Source organism: Cydia amplana, chromosome 21 (genome assembly GCF_948474715.1).
Source record: "Cydia amplana chromosome 21, ilCydAmpl1.1, whole genome shotgun sequence".
NCBI classification, from domain to species: Eukaryota; Metazoa; Arthropoda; class Insecta; order Lepidoptera; family Tortricidae; genus Cydia; species Cydia amplana.
The window spans coordinates 4,289,812-4,305,192 of NC_086089.1; the positions used below are offsets into that span (position 1 = coordinate 4,289,812).

Consider the following 15,381-nt stretch of genomic DNA (forward strand, 5'->3'; position numbering starts at 1 on the left):
TCCCTGTTGTGGGCTAATAGACCCCCTGGCCCATTAAAATCCCTCTGTTGCCGCCTTGCTGCTATACAGCCAGGTCCCAGGAACGCCGAAGTACTCTTCCGCAACCTCGCCAGACAGTGGTAATTACCTACCTCGAAGTGTTTATATACATACATATAGGTTTTTACTAGTCAATCTAGTCATTGTTCATTGACAGAGATCGGATCATCCTCGAGTTTTTCGATGACAGAACCTTTCTAAGCGCGAGCTTATTTCTTTTGTAATACCTACGAGGGGTGTTCAAAATATTCTCGGTATGAGAATGAAAACAAACAAGTACGAAAAGTTTGATATTTTTATTTTTCAATATACTCCCCCCCTATGTTCATACACTTAAAAGATCGATCAATTATTTTTTTTAATCCTGCATAAAAATATTTTTTATCTTTGGTGTAAAAATGCTCCTCCACTGCCGCCTTCAATGCTTCATCATCGGAAAATTTATTTCCACGCAGATCCTTTTTAAGATTGGGGAACAAAAAGAAGTCGCTGGGGGCTAAGTCCGGACTATACGGTGGGTGAGTAACAGTTTCAAACCCACATTCAACAATAGCTGCCTTGGCAATATGAGCAGTATGGACGGGGGCGTTGTCATGCAGAAGCATAACACCTTTGGTTAACTTTCCTCGCCTCTTTTCTTTGATTGCATCCTTTAATTGACGTAGAATGTTAGCGTAGTACTGTCCTGTGATATTTACACCTTTTTCTTTATAATCGATCAGTAATACTCCTTCACAATCCCAAAATATCGTGGCCATGACCTTGCCAGCTGAAGGGATGACCTTGAACTTCTTGGGATGAGCTGAGCCCTTAATGTGCCACTGCATGGACTCTTGTTTACTCTCTGGGTCATAATGATGAACCCAGGTTTCATCTCCAGTAACTATTCTTTGCAGCACCTCATCAGGATTTTCACCGCACAGGTCAATAAAATCGGAACAACAAGCTACACGCATGTCTTTTTGAAGCCGAGAGCATTCGCGGAACCTATCTTGCACTTACTTTTGACATATTAAGATGGTCATGGATAATATCATGTACGGTACCAATAGAGATTGGTTACTTGTGCTATAGATTTTACCTTCACTCGACCATCTTCCAATATAAGTTTTTCCACTTTATCAATATTTTCTTGTGAAGTAGCTACTACAGGCCGGCCAGGTCTAGGGTCGTCTTCAACACTCTCCCTTCCACGTTTAAACTCGCTTGACCACTTTTGAATTGTAGATAAAGAAGGAGCAGACTCACGGTAAACACAATCCATTTCCTCTTTTATGGTTTTTTGATTTTTACCCTGTTTTGTCAAGAATTTTATCACGCATCGATGTTCTAATTTAGTTAACATTGTCAATTCCCACATGATGTTCATGTTTGTTCAGCAATTGCAGAAAAACAAAAGAACATCTCGGTTCGAATTATACTTTTTTTTAATGTCAATGAATGAACCTTAGCGGCCAGTAACGAAAGAAATTTTAGAAGAGGTTGTAAGATATCAATACCGAGAATATTTTGAACGCCCCTCGTACCTAAGTATTTCGGCTCCTGGACCTAAAATGATGGCAAGTACGATTATGTTGCCTCTATTCCTTTAATCGAACGTACCTACTGCCAATTGTAACTTTAATGAATAATTTGGCTTTTTTTCAGCAGGTCACACTGATGAGGCAAAGAGCCTCCAGGAATAAACATACACAGCTACAAATAACGCCCTCACTTGTGTTCTGCCTATCGGTATTCATTGTGGTGAAATAAAAAGGTTTAACTTTAAAACAGACGTTTTATTAATTACCTAAACTAGGTGACTGTGAAAACCATACTGACTTTAGTACCTACCTAGACTATAATTGTCAAGAGGGCGCTGTTATTCTCATGTATAGGCTGACAATTCAGTGTAGTATGAAAAAATTAGTTCCAGTGAAATTCCGCAACATGGCGCACCCTCAATAGATCCTGGTTCACCTATAGTTTAGTACCTAGAGGTAAAAAAAGCGGCCAAGTGCGAGTCGGACTCGCCCATGAAGGGTTCCGTATTTAGGCGATTTATGACGTATAAAAAAAAACTACTTACTAGATCTTGTTCAAACCAATTTTCGGTGGAAGTTTACATGGTAATGTACATCATATATTTTTTTTAGTTTTATCATTCTCTTATTTTAGAAGTTACAGGGGGGGGGACACACATTTTACCACTTTGGAAGTGTCTCTCGCGCAAACTATTCAGTTTAGAAAAAAATGATATTAGAAACCTCAATATCATTTTTGAAGACCTATCCATAGATACCCCACACGTATGGGTTTGATGAAAAAAAAATTTTTGAGTTTCAGTTCGAAGTATGGGGAACCCCAAAAATTTATTGTTTTTTTTCTATTTTTGTGTGAAAATCTTAATGCGGTTCACAGAATACATCTACTTACCAAGTTTCAACAGTATAGTTCTTATAGTTTCGGAGAAAAGTGGCTGTGACATACGGACGGACAGACAGACGGACAGACGGACAGACGGACAGACGGACAGACAGACAGACAGACAGACAGACAGACAGACAGACATGACGAATCTATAAGGGTTCCGTTTTTTGCCATTTGGCTACGGAACCCTAAAAAGAACAGTGTCATCTATTGTGTACGAGCATTACTGGGACGTTTACCTCATCTACTCTTCCTTTGGTTAGAATCGGATTCTGGAAGGAACCCTTCAGGGCGTCCGCTAGCTGGCGCGGTTGCACGAAGCGGGTTAACAAAAAATAGTATGGGCAACGCTAACTAGCGCGGACGCGTGCGACGAATTTTACCTACAATGGACCCGCGTGCGTGCGCCCGCTCCGTGCACCCGCGCCAACCTTGCGGACGCCCTCAATCTTTAATAGGTGGGCGTTTTTTTAGGGTTCCGTACCCAAAGGGTAAAAACGGGACTCTATTACTAAGACTCCGCTGTCCGTCCGTCTGTCACCAGGCTGTATCTCACGAACCGTGATAGCTAGACAGTTGACATTTTCACAGATGATGTATTTCTGTTGCCGCTATAACAACAAATACTAAAAACAGAATAAAATAAAGATTTAAGTGGGGCTCCCATACAACAAACGTGATTTTTGACCGAAGTTAAGCAACGTCGGGCGGGGTCAGTACTTGGATGGGTGACCGTTTTTATGCTTGTTTTGCTCTATTTTTTGTTGATGGTGCGGAACCCTTCGTGCGCGAGTCCGACTCGCACTTGGCCGGTTTTTTTTTGTTGTCCCCTACACTTTTTTTTCAAATTTGGGATTTTTTATGTTATTTCTACTCAGAATCACGAGCTCTTTCTATCCTAATAGGAGATAAAAAGTGTCCTAAGGTTTTTATTTCCATTCCGTCACCATTTTTCATAGACTGTATGGCGGTCGCGTAATGGAAAGATCGAAAAATGTATGGAAATTTTGGGACACTTTTTTTCTCCTATTAGGATAGAAAGAGCTCGTGATTCTGAGTAGAAATAACATAAAAAATCCCAAATTTGAAAAAAAAGTGTAGGGGACAACAAAAAAAAACGCCCAGGTACATACATCTAACTAGGAATAAAACTCTCAAAAATACAATAATTAAAACATTTATTAACAAAATATAACAAACGTATAGGTGAACCAGGATCTATTGAGGGTGCGCCATATTACGGAAATTTGTTGGTACTAATTTCTAGCAATGGCAACAATTTTAATAATAGACAACATCTACCCTCTATGATAGTTGTCAATATTGACAATGTAAACATTGCTTTGTCTAGTTTCGTGTGAATTATTATTAGACTGCAATAATCATGCCGAAAGTTTTAGATTTTATAGAGAAAAAAGTTGTAAATAGTGTATAAGTATAGTTATTTATTGGAAAAAAACGTGCGGGAGAGAAATTACTTCCATTAAAAACATAACGAAATTAGCATGTGAATTGACGGGTAAGTTTCAAACTTATAGACAAATGTCACTATAGTCAGGTCGTCACGATTTGGTTGATGTCTTAATGACTGAAGAATATTTAGATTCCGATTTTGAGTATAATGTTGAGAACGAGTCAAATTCCTTCATGACTGAAGAATATTTAGATCCCGATTTCAACTATGCTGAATAGAACATATTTGGTACGTTAAATAATTTTATTTGTAAAATTATCTATATAAATTCTTACTTATAACTCTTGCGTTACTTATTGACTTTACGCTATTCATTTTATCTAAATCGAGTCAGCCATTAAAGCGTAACAACCGCAGAAATATCCAATCATCAAACTTCGCACTTATTAAAGTTGTCGGAATAAAACAAAAATCATCTGCCAATTTCCATTGTCCCCATTATACAAATTGTTGCTATATAAAATTCAAAACGAGCGCCCTCTTGACAATACTCCCAAAGTTCTGGTTTACCTATAACACAAACTAAAACTTACACATCTTTTCCAGCATCTTAAAATAACAATACTTGATATCAAAATCCATATCGTACCAGTAGTTGACAGCTATGCACCCGTGGCTTTGCGTGACGTGGTGGAACCAAAGGCTGGGTAAGTATAGGCAGTCGCCTTTCTCTAGACTCACGCTGTATTTGTGGGCCTTCTTGAATTGGGGGTATTTCTTGTAATCTGGCTGCTTGGGATCTGAAATAAATGCGTAAAGGATTGTTTTAGTAGAGTTGCGGCTAATCCGGTTATTATATTATTAGCTGAAAATTGTTGAGCATTAGATGTTTGGGTCGGTGCAACATTGTCAAGTAGCAGTACTGATAATTCCGCTTCTCGATGCTAGATGTCGACTATGAAAATAATTGTCTTTTTGGTACCAAAACTGATGTATGGAGTGAGCACTCTGTGTATTTTTTCTCTATGGTATGATGTAAGTTTTTATTTGACGGTAGAAACAAGATGGCGTGAAAATCAAATGTTTATTTTAATAAACAGTAATTCATGAATTTCATGATCAATTTTGCTGGCTAACAGCAACACTTATACCATTGGTCAGTTAACAAGTAGTGAAATATACATACCTATACAAATCCACGGCAACCCGGTTTCATCTTCATCTTTCACCGGCACAATCTCCCAACCCCCACTGTACTGGAACTCGGCCCTAGGGTAGCGGTGGTACGGCACTAGAGGCCCGTGGGGGGTATGAGGGTGAACTCATATACCTACCAACACAAATCCACGGCAACCCGGTTTCATCTTCATCCTTCACCGGCACAATCTCCCAACCCCCACTATACTGGAACTCGGCCCTAGGGTAGCGGTGGTACGGCACTAGAGGCCAGTGGGGGGTATGAGGATGAACTCATATTACCTACCAACACAAATCCACGGCAACCCGGTTTCATCTTCATCCTTCACCGGCACAATCTCCCAACCCCCACTGTATTGGAACTCGGCCCTAGGGTAGCGGTGGTACGGCACTAGAGGCAGATCCGTGGGGGTATGAGGATGAACTCATATACCTACCAACACAAATCCAAGGCAACCCCGTTTCATCTTCATCTTTCACCGGCACAATCTCCCAACCCCCACTGTACTGGAACTCGGCCCTAGGGTAGCGGTGGTACGGCACTAGAGGCCCGTGGGGGGTATGAGGGTGAACTCATATACCTACCAACACAAATCCACGGCAACCCGGTTTCATCTTCATCTTTCACCGGCACAATCCCCCAACCCCCACTGTACTGGAACTCGGCCCTGGGGTAGCGGTGGTACGGCACTAGAGGCAGATCCGTGGGGGTATGAGGATGAACTCATATACCTACCAACACAAATCCAAGGCAACCCCGTTTCATCTTCATCTTTCACCGGCACAATCTCCCAACCCCCACTGTACTGGAACTCGGCCCTAGGGTAACGGCACAGTACGGCACTAGAGGCAGGTCCGTGGGGGGTATGAGGATGAACTGATATACCTACCAACACAAATCCACGGCAACCCGGTTTCATCTTCATCCTTCACCGGCACAATCTCCCAACCCCCACTGTACTGGAACTCGGCCCTAGGGTAGCGGTGGTAGGGCACTAGAGGCAGGTCCGTGGGGGGTATGAGGGTGAACTCTTTGAAGCCGTCTATCACGCAGTAGATGTTCTCATACGGGTCTAAGGTGCACTGTGAGTGATAAATAAAAATGGATCCATTGTTACAACATCATTGAAACTTATGTCATAGAGAAATATAAGTAAAGAAAGAGGTATGGTAACTCCATACATCAATATTCTTACTACTCGACATCTAATGTCAAGGTAGTGGAACTATCAGTACCACTACTTGACAACAGATGGCATAAGTTTCGCTACCGACGAAAAATGTACTAGGTACTAAAACAATTTACAACTAATATTATAAGCAGAAGGAGTTGAAAATAGAATTCTGGGTAATCCGGTTATAATATTAGCTAAAAATTGTCGAGCATTAGAGTTTTAGTTTGCCGCTACATTTATTGTCAACTAGCAGAACTGATAATGTCCGCTGCTTGACACACCACAAGATCGTTTTCCGAGCGGGGCGTGAGCGGGGCGTGAGCGGTTTTATATGGAAAAGCCCCGCCCCGCCAGGAAAACGCAACTGTGGGACGAAGCCTTAAGTTACACAGATATTGTAACCTTATGTCTCAAACAACGAGTATACAATTTTCATTTCTTACTTGATGTCACAGCCCTGTCATCTCCCATCCAAAAGTTGACAGCGTCCGGTGACTTGTTGAATGCCTCGCTGGCAAAGGGTATTTCTGATTGTATGTCACATAATAGTTCTTTGAAATCTTCCGTTAGATTGGAGTTTTGTTTCTGTATGTATGGTATATAGTTTTCTCTGTGGAAAAACATTTGTGATATCAAGTCAATTATACTAAAATAAATGTTACTTGAATGTTCCTGTTCAATTTCATGTTTTTCAGAATATTGTTTTAAAATGAGACCTTCGCCCACACTGTTAACTATCCATTGTTGGACCTTATTATAATAGGCATAAGGTCCACCAATGGACAATTAAGAGTGTTGCTGTTTGTACGGCGGCAGCTAGGTGTAACAACAAAGTTTAGTTGAATAGATTGAATTTGTTACCCTATGGGTAAAGATTGTAGGGCAATATAATGAATAATGATCGGACACCGGTAGCATTTTATGTCATTTTGATGTCCAACGTAATACTCTTATACTTTTAAACGAGCAATTAGTCATTATGTTGCACGTCAAAATGACATAAAATGCTACCGGTGTCCGATCATTAATAATGAACCATCATAAACTATAAATTTTAAGGGCAGTAGTTTTATTTTATATACATTTGTTTGTATTTCTTCTTCACATACCTTTTCTGTTCTAAGCGATCTAAAAACTCTGTCATTGTCATCACCACTTCAAATGGCATGACAAAATATTCCTTCCCCTCATCATTGGTGGTGATTCCATCAGCGAGACCATTGGGTGTGACGGCTACTGTCACGGTTTTATCTGGTATTGTTTTCCTGGAACATTAATTCAAGGAAATAAGTTGATAACCAGCAATAACTTGGGAGATTAAAGCTAAGAAGAAAATCACACTTTAGTCAGGTAAAATTGGCCAATAAAGGCACTATTCGTTGTTATTTCTGGCTAATCCCAAAATATCGTAAAATATCTTTACCAGAAATACACTAATCATATGAGTCATGCCCAAACCGCTTGAGCCCCAATCACCCCAAATTCTTTCATTCAACATTGGTTTTAACCGCTTTGAATGAAGGTATTTAATTTGCTTACCTAAAATAAGCAGCATTCCATTTGTTTGTTGCCGGCCAGTTAGCACAGCCTCCTCTGATGATGACTGGTATGTTCTTTGATACATATTCTCTGAAGAACTCTAGAGGCTCTAATGCCCGTGTTTCAGGCAGACTCTCGCCCAAATATAGATCTAAAATATGAAAAAATCTTAACAAAAACATACTCCTATAACAATCTAGTTTACTTTTTAAATATATCAACTGTTACCTGACGACTCCTCGTGGAGGACGTTAAAAGCATCAGTAATAATACTACTAGTCATGACTTTCCTTAATTCGATTTTAAGACATAATAACATAAAAATACACTGAATTTATTATCATGTAAACATAACCAAAAACTGCATTGACACTATTGACATTGACAGCAATTTTTTTTAATCGGTGCTAGTTTGGATTCTTGAAAAATAAGTTAAAATGAACACACTATTTTTATTTAAATCCAAAGCAACTTAATTTAATTTTGAATTTAATTACATATATTATAAATTATTAAATATATTTCATAGGCATGGGTTTCTTCAAGATTCCCTTAAGTGGTTGCTCATAGGAGTCAGTAAAAGCTTCTTTTCCTTTCTGTGCTTCACTCGGAGGAGCTATAGTTTCGTTGGGAGATGGTAATGTTCTATTCCAAAAATTGCGTGGCATTAAGTTGCTGGTAGCGTCGACTACGGTCACTGAAAATATTTATGTTTCGTTGTATTTTATAGCCATCACAGACTATCGCACAGGACCGCGACCTTGGTGCGGTCAAAATATCTCTTTCTCACTCTAACTTATAGCTGTGTCCTTAACGCACATACGGCGACCACCTTACACACTATCGATACGTGCGCCGCACCGCACCAAGGTCGACATGCGGTGCGATAGTCTGTTGTAGCTTTTAAATCTGTAACAGACGGGCGTACCGGACCATGAACTTGGTCCGGTTCGATCAAGTGGAAGGTGGTTCCCCTTAATCGAATTTAAACTGTGTGGGACATGCTAACATTGAATAGTTTTTAGTAGTAGTAGTAGTAGTAGTAATCACTTTATTGTACACAACACAGGTTTACATAATGTTTACAGAAATAAAGGTACAAAGGCGAACTTATCCCTGTAAGGGATCTCTTCCAGCTGTAAAATTAAAAAAGCTTTCGTTGTAAAATTATTCAATGGTTCCCCGTACGTCCGTTAAAGTGGTAACACACTAACCAAGGTCGCGCTGCGGTGCGATAGTGTGTTATCACTATTAAGGACGCAGCTGTAAGCGAGAGCGAGAAAGAAATATGCTGACTGGACCAAGGTCACGATCCGGTACGCCCATCTGCGACAGCTTTTAAAGTGATAACACACTATCGCACCGCACCGTGACCTTGGTGCGTGGCACCCATAAGTCAGAGCGAGAAAGAATCTTTTAATAGTCTATATAAAGGCAGGTACACAATGAGCCAGCGTGGGCCATTCTGGGGGATGCATTTATGCGTTAGAGGGAGCAAGTGATATTGCTATATCATTCTACCGCATGGCTGCGTCCCTTGGACTGGCCGGCGATGGCCCATTGTGAACAGGGGTTTAATAAGGGATAAATATCTTTAAAAGTAGGGGAAAATAAAAAATATAAAACTAACCATTCGATTTTCGGTTCTTCTCCGTCTCGGCAATAGTGATGGCGCTATGAGCTCGTGGCCCCGGCAACATATTAAGTTCGAGGAATTCATCTACGCCTCGTTGTGTCATGCTGATTTTATTATTTTCGTGCATTTGGCGTAGTCGCAGGGCTTTATCAAAACTTCGGAGGAAAGTTTTGGATGCAGTGTGCAAGACCACTGTATCTAAGACTCCTGAAATAAGATCAAATTATTGGCAAACTAAAGAAAAATATTAAGTAACTGAGCTGTATTGTTATGCTTACGCAATTGCGAACATCTTGCTATGATTGTTTCCTTATATCGATGTTTTTTGGTCATTGGGTTGCCTAAGAAATTCACATCCACTAGTGATATCAATGTGCAAAGGCCATCTGCGACATCCTGAAAGTAATCGTTAAATGTAGTTTAGCCTTTATTAATTATCTGTTTATTGTTTTGATCACTTCTTTTCTTTTGATCCAACTTTTACGTGGACAACATTTGTAAGCATGGAAATATTATGAATGAATGAATGAATTGAATGAAATCTTTATTTCAGGCAACTAGGAATTATAAAACAAAAGCGCTCACGGAAAAATCATTTAGGTTATTCTTCTTGGCTATCAGCACTTCCAATCGACGGAGTGGTTTAGCCCATGCAACATCTGTCAGCTTGTTCTCTGATACATTCAAAATTCGCAACGATGGCTGAAAAGAAAAAAAAATTATATATAACTTACCAAGAAAAACTTTTATGTAAAGTAGGTTGCTAAACTAAATCATACCAGAAACTATCGCTCATTAAACAAAAATGAACTCCCTAAGTTAGAGTCTGTGTGGAAAGAGAAGAGTCGTGGAATGTATGGGGCCCAATACATTCCACGACTATTCTCTATCCGAACAGAACAGGTCTCTATGAATCAACATAATTATTGAATAACTACATCTTGATCTGAATAAATAATTAAAATTTCATTGGCCGGGTAGTAGAAGAGAGATCATTACTGGTATAGGCAGGCGTGTCTCACTCCGCGATTTCGTCGCTTTGCTACAGGTAGCTAAAAGTACATCCGTTCGGCCCCAATTTTGGGGAAAGCCATAAGCCGCACGTGGCGCTGTCGCCACCTAGCGGCCATATCTGTGCTGATCGTGGCAGACGCGTTTTGTTAGAGAGTGAGTCTTCTTTACTTAGTACTATTATTTATTCTGTCGTATAGGTACCTTAACAAATAACTACTGGTTTTAATCCTGTATAAAACAATATGCAAATAAGAAATTACATGCATACCTACCCCAATGGCTATCATAGTTCTGGGATCAAAGCACAGCCCGTCCGGGTTGTTGGCATCTTGCTTCTCAATATGAAGTTCTTCCAAATATTTCAGAGTTTCTAAATTCTCAACCACACTGATCCTGTTATGGCTCAAATATAGCTTCTTTAACTTGTGAAGTTTCTCCAGACCCTGGATCTTGTTTATTTTGTTCCATTGAAGATGTAAATGAGTCAAGTTGTATAAAAGATCTAGGTTCTCAATCAATGTTATCTGATTGCTGTGATAGTAAGCATATACAATATGCGTTGGATTTTTTGGTTTGGGCTGCATACAAATAAAGCATGTTAATTTAAGTATTTGCCATAAATAAAGAAAATTAATGCCATAAGTCTCGAAAGTCAATAACAGTATGTATGGGTTACAGGGGTCAGTGCCGGCCCGAGCCCTTGATCAGGGTAGAGCGAAATCGGGTTTTGGCGCCCTTCGTTGAAGTTTTCAAGCGTATTCACCCCCCCCCCCCTCGCCACACTCGCGCCTTTGAAAACTTTTTTTTCTCATTTGCCATTTTGGCGCCCCTCTTACCATCCGGCGCCTAGAGCGGCCGCTCCACTCGCTCTACCCTAGATCCGGCCCCGCCGGGGTCAATACTTACATTACTTTGTATACAAGGGTGGATCTATTTAGCTTTAAAAGTTGAAAGTAAGGTCGCATGATCAAATTCTTGATCTTTTTCGCAGTTAAACATTGAAACTGTTGTGCTAGACCCAGCCCAAGGCCCAGGAATCTGCCCTTTACTGTATATTATTCACGAATGCGTAAAGAATTTAAATGGTAATAAGTGTAATAACTTACTATTTCAGTCAGGCCTTTCTCATGCAAAAATAGATGTGTCACCCTTTTTTGATTGGCTTGCTTTTTACGAAGAATATCTTTCGCTTGTTTTCGAAGTTCTTCTTCATTTTGCATTATGTCTTTTAATTTGGATTTCCGACAACCTTTTAACATTTTAAAAAATTGAAATGCCCTAAAAATGTAAATATAAATAAGAGAATCCTATCGATCGATTCAGTTTGAAAATAGCGCCGTTTCCATGGTAATTTTGGTATTGCCAGCTCTAAGAAAAGTATTTCTATACTAACATACCGGAATCCGAATCTGACATCGCTGTCAAGCCATTAAAAAAAAGTACCAATTGTTTGATTTGCTGTGTCGTGTAGCTTGTTTGATATTTTATTTTATACTATATTTTAACACAGTAACATCTTTTTCGACATTAAATAATTACCGACACTTTACACGTTATAAAGTAAAATTAACGTTGGAATTATCTCGTGTTATATTATCAACCAGATAACCTAGAAATACCCAAGCCGTGTTAAAATGGGTGAAAGATACAATATCCACAGCCAGCTAGAGCATCTTCAGAGCAAATACATCGGTACCGGTCACGCCGACACCACGAAGTACGAATGGTTAACGAACCAGCACAGGGATTCGTGCTGCAGTTACATGGGACATCCAGACTTGTTAAGCTACTTTGCTATCGTAGAAAATGAGTCTAAAGCTCGAGTGAAGTTCAACTTGATGGAGAAGATGCTGCAGCCGTGCGGCCCGCCGCCGGAGAAGCCTGAAGATTAATTTAATTCTAAGTGTGCACTAAGCTGTTTTTTTAAATCTGTTCATATATTCTCTTAGTTTGGAATACATTTAACACATTCATTGCCACACAGCCAAACAAGACATTCGCGCCAGGCCACAAAAACTTCATCATATAAAGATGTAGTACCATGATCCCGACTATCGGGTTGTCCGGCCTGGGAACAAAATCATAAAATACCCGATAGTCAGGTTGTCGGCACTGAATGTGTTAATTAGTGGAAATGTGTAGCAAATAGAAATGAGAGGACTGGTACTTCCAGTACAGATCATTAAGTTTAATTAATATACAATTTTCTTAAATTTTTCTGTATAAATCAGTCATGTGCAGAAATGACAAATTATGAATTTAGGTAGTAAGCTGTAAATGGGGCTAGAAATGATAAAATAGTTTGCAGTTTACAGTTTTTACCAAATTATTGGCTAGTGTTAAAACATTTCTGCACCCGACACTGTGGGATATGGTAATTGTGGACATAACATTTTGCAAAATATTTAACTGATACTGCCAACTTACGTGTATAAAAGAACAGTTCTGAAAAAACAGCTCCGAAAAAAGCTATCATAAGTATTCATAAGGATATTTTTAATAAAACACAATATAAACTTCATCCAGCATTTAATAATGATTTCCACTCCTCCATCTTCACATTCAACGATTCTTCCCTCTTCTTAGCTTCCTCTTTTAAAACTGCCTGTTGTTTCAAACGGTTCACAACATTTACAACAAGAACCTTCTGTATATTTGGAACAATTCTATCGCACTCTTTTTCTAAAATCTCCATAGCGTTTGTTGTAAATTCAACATCCATTGAGCCCGTCAATCTGAAGTCCGATATCTGTTTTAACCCTGATAACATAGACATGGTGACCGTTCCATGGTTAGTGTTGTATCCTGGGCTCATTACGGCTACATGCTCTTCAGCCTCGGTGGGATCTATAAATGTCTTGTCTCCGATGACAGCTAAGGAGCAAGCAGTGATTATATCGTACATGGGGACTGCAGCGTCTCCTAATGCTAGGCCTGCCGCATTGATGGCTGCTGCTAGGCAGGCTCCGTCGTGTTCCAAAATGTAGACAAAGACATCAATCTGAAACAAACGCAAGAATATGTCACAACACAACACACAAACATCACAACATATTACTGCACAAGTGTTATTTTGAACATACATAGGTAGGTTTAGACAAAGACTAAAATAGGCACGTATAGACACTTTCGTGCCATTTTTTCATGCCCGCATCGCTGCCCCGCCCCTATTTTTCGGACGCCTATTTTTTTTTGCTAATGACTGGTCCTGAAAAGGCACGTGTAAATTACTAATGTCGGTTTGCTGGTCACTGGCGGCAAGATTTAGGCGGCTGAAAATAGTAATTGTCTAAACGGTCTGAATATGTGCTGTAGGTAGGCTGTAACTTAGGTGTCTCAAAATAGTCTCTGTCTAAATCAACCATAAAACTTCTATGGAATTATGTTTAAAATGATGCTTGCACAGTTTGTTGTGTTGTTTACTCTAACTGCATACAAGGCTAGTAATTACCTGGTAATTAGGAAACAAATGCCTGCAGACCGCTGGCTCCAGCGCCTGTCTCAGCGCTACAGACAATGCCTTCTCTTCAGTGTCCGGCGCGTGCGGCCGGCGTTCGCGGGGACACGAGAATGGAGCAAACTTGACTTCACAGTACAATTGACCCAGTTGGCTGTTGAACACATACGGTAATTTAAAGCCAAAATTGAGGAATACACATCTAACTTGGTGATAAACAATATTGAAACTAGGCATAAATCCTAAACTAAAATTAACACATTCAGTGCCGAAAACCTATTCGTTCGTTCCGTTTTTTTTAAGCATTAGAATGAACTTGAAAGAAGGTAAGCGATTTTGACATGTCTTTTAATTGAAAAACACTTTTTAAAAATCAATAACTATTACTTATGAAAGCAGAAAACTATAAAAGATCGTATTAGATTCATAATTGTTACATATTTACCGTAACTTATTTTTAAAATGTGTTTTTCAATTAAGACACATCAAGATTGTTTACCTTATTTCTAATCCTAAAAAAACGAACTATAACTATTGGGTATTTTATGATTTCGTTCCCAGGCCGTACAACCCGATAGTCGGGACCGTGGTATATTAATATTTTTTTGTGGTTTACAATGAATGTGTAAAAAAACTAACAAATACCATCTGTGGGTTAAATACTTAATATTAATAATATTATGTCAGTTTTGTATGACTCTCCATACCACATATGAATTAATAATGAATAGGAAAACTATGTGCGATAAGGAACAACAAACCTGAACTCGTTCTGGTGGGGTATTTCTCTGGGATCAAAAACAGAACATACAACTTTAGTTTTCTTCAATTCTACATATGCCGACCCCTTTGCTTGTGATACCATGTCTGTCCTCGCAACTGAAAGAAAACTACGCTATTAGCATAACACTTTTTCAATAAAATATTTACTCATTCACAATAGTAAACACGTACAAAACATACACATGCTTCGGGCTTCGGATAGAGCGCGCCCATCTTTCCGTGACCCTTTGTCGTTTAATAAATCTTTGTGCAGCTCGTCGTAGGTTTTGAAATAGTCTTTTGTGAAACGTTTATAGGATACACTGTCTTCTGGGCCGTTAAATCTACGATAGTCGAGAGGCATTCTGATTATTTTAGGGGTTATAATTCAAGTTGTTGACTTGTGACCGCCCGTCACCGCAGTCACCGGCGTCACCGCACGGCACCGTTGGCCGTCACTTTGAAGCGTTTTGTTATTGCTACTCGCACAACCTAACGTTTAGTTTACTTAACTTTTATAATATTGCTCGGCAGATTTATAGTTGGTCAAACCAATTTGTCAGTCAGTAAGCACCAGGAAAACTATACTCATCCTTTTCTTCTGGGTACTATTACTAGTGTAAGACAAAGATAGTATGATTATCTCTGTCTATGCTATGTTTGAAATGAGACAGTCCTTTGACAAACTATAACGATCGATATTTTTATTTTATCAATTAATATTTTTATTTAGATTCAT

At 39.3% G+C, this 15,381-nt stretch overlaps 4 protein-coding genes across 4 annotated transcripts in view; 2 read left to right on the forward strand and 2 right to left on the reverse strand.

Moving 5' to 3' along the window:
* The window catches only part of LOC134658185 (disintegrin and metalloproteinase domain-containing protein 10-like), a 392,100-nt gene that overhangs the window by 18,651 nt on the left and 358,068 nt on the right, over positions 1-15,381 (forward strand). Inside the window, exon 14 of the mRNA XM_063513794.1 lies at positions 1,687-1,795. Within this exon, the coding sequence (XP_063369864.1) occupies positions 1,687-1,791 (105 nt within the window). The 3' untranslated portion in view covers positions 1,792-1,795. The remainder of the gene's footprint in view (positions 1-1,686; positions 1,796-15,381) is intronic.
* LOC134658186 (bifunctional peptidase and (3S)-lysyl hydroxylase Jmjd7) lies at positions 4,445-8,103 on the reverse strand. The gene is made up of 9 exons (XM_063513795.1): positions 8,002-8,103; positions 7,774-7,924; positions 7,344-7,499; positions 6,671-6,844; positions 5,904-6,134; positions 5,796-5,860; positions 5,645-5,749; positions 5,197-5,331; positions 4,445-4,662 (listed from the first exon to the last, which is right to left on the reverse strand). The coding sequence occupies exons 1-9, from the start codon at positions 8,090-8,092 to the stop codon at positions 4,445-4,447; spliced, it is 1,326 nt and encodes a 441-aa protein (XP_063369865.1). The 5' UTR covers positions 8,093-8,103.
* LOC134657872 (uncharacterized) lies at positions 8,278-15,056 on the reverse strand. The gene is given in 9 exon segments (XM_063513453.1): positions 8,278-8,470; positions 9,404-9,616; positions 9,688-9,805; positions 9,995-10,111; positions 10,696-10,793; positions 12,932-13,424; positions 13,875-14,034; positions 14,642-14,759; positions 14,844-15,056. Coding segments are annotated over 9 exon segments (1,665 nt in total). The 5' UTR covers positions 15,007-15,056; the 3' UTR covers positions 8,278-8,285.
* On the forward strand, positions 11,990-12,381 carry LOC134657848 (splicing factor 3B subunit 5). The gene has a single exon (XM_063513427.1). It carries the CDS (start codon positions 12,058-12,060, stop codon positions 12,313-12,315), a length of 258 nt encoding a protein of 85 aa, XP_063369497.1. The 5' UTR covers positions 11,990-12,057; the 3' UTR covers positions 12,316-12,381.

Excerpts from the sequence above, each read along its gene's own strand:
- LOC134658186 (XM_063513795.1), bottom strand. The coding sequence starts at position 8,092 with ATGTTATTATGTCTTAAAATCGAATTAAGGAAAGTCATGACTAGTAGT. Across the intron at positions 7,500-7,773 it reads TGGAATGCTGCTTATTTTAG|GAAAACAATACCAGATAAAA; the intron begins GTAAGCAAATTA and ends TTAATGTTCCAG. Across the intron at positions 4,663-5,196 it reads GTTGCCGTGGATTTGTGTTG|ATCCCAAGCAGCCAGATTAC; the intron begins GTAGGTATATGA and ends CATTTATTTCAG.
- LOC134657848 (XM_063513427.1), top strand. The coding sequence starts at position 12,058 with ATGGGTGAAAGATACAATATCCACAGCCAGCTAGAGCATCTTCAGAGC.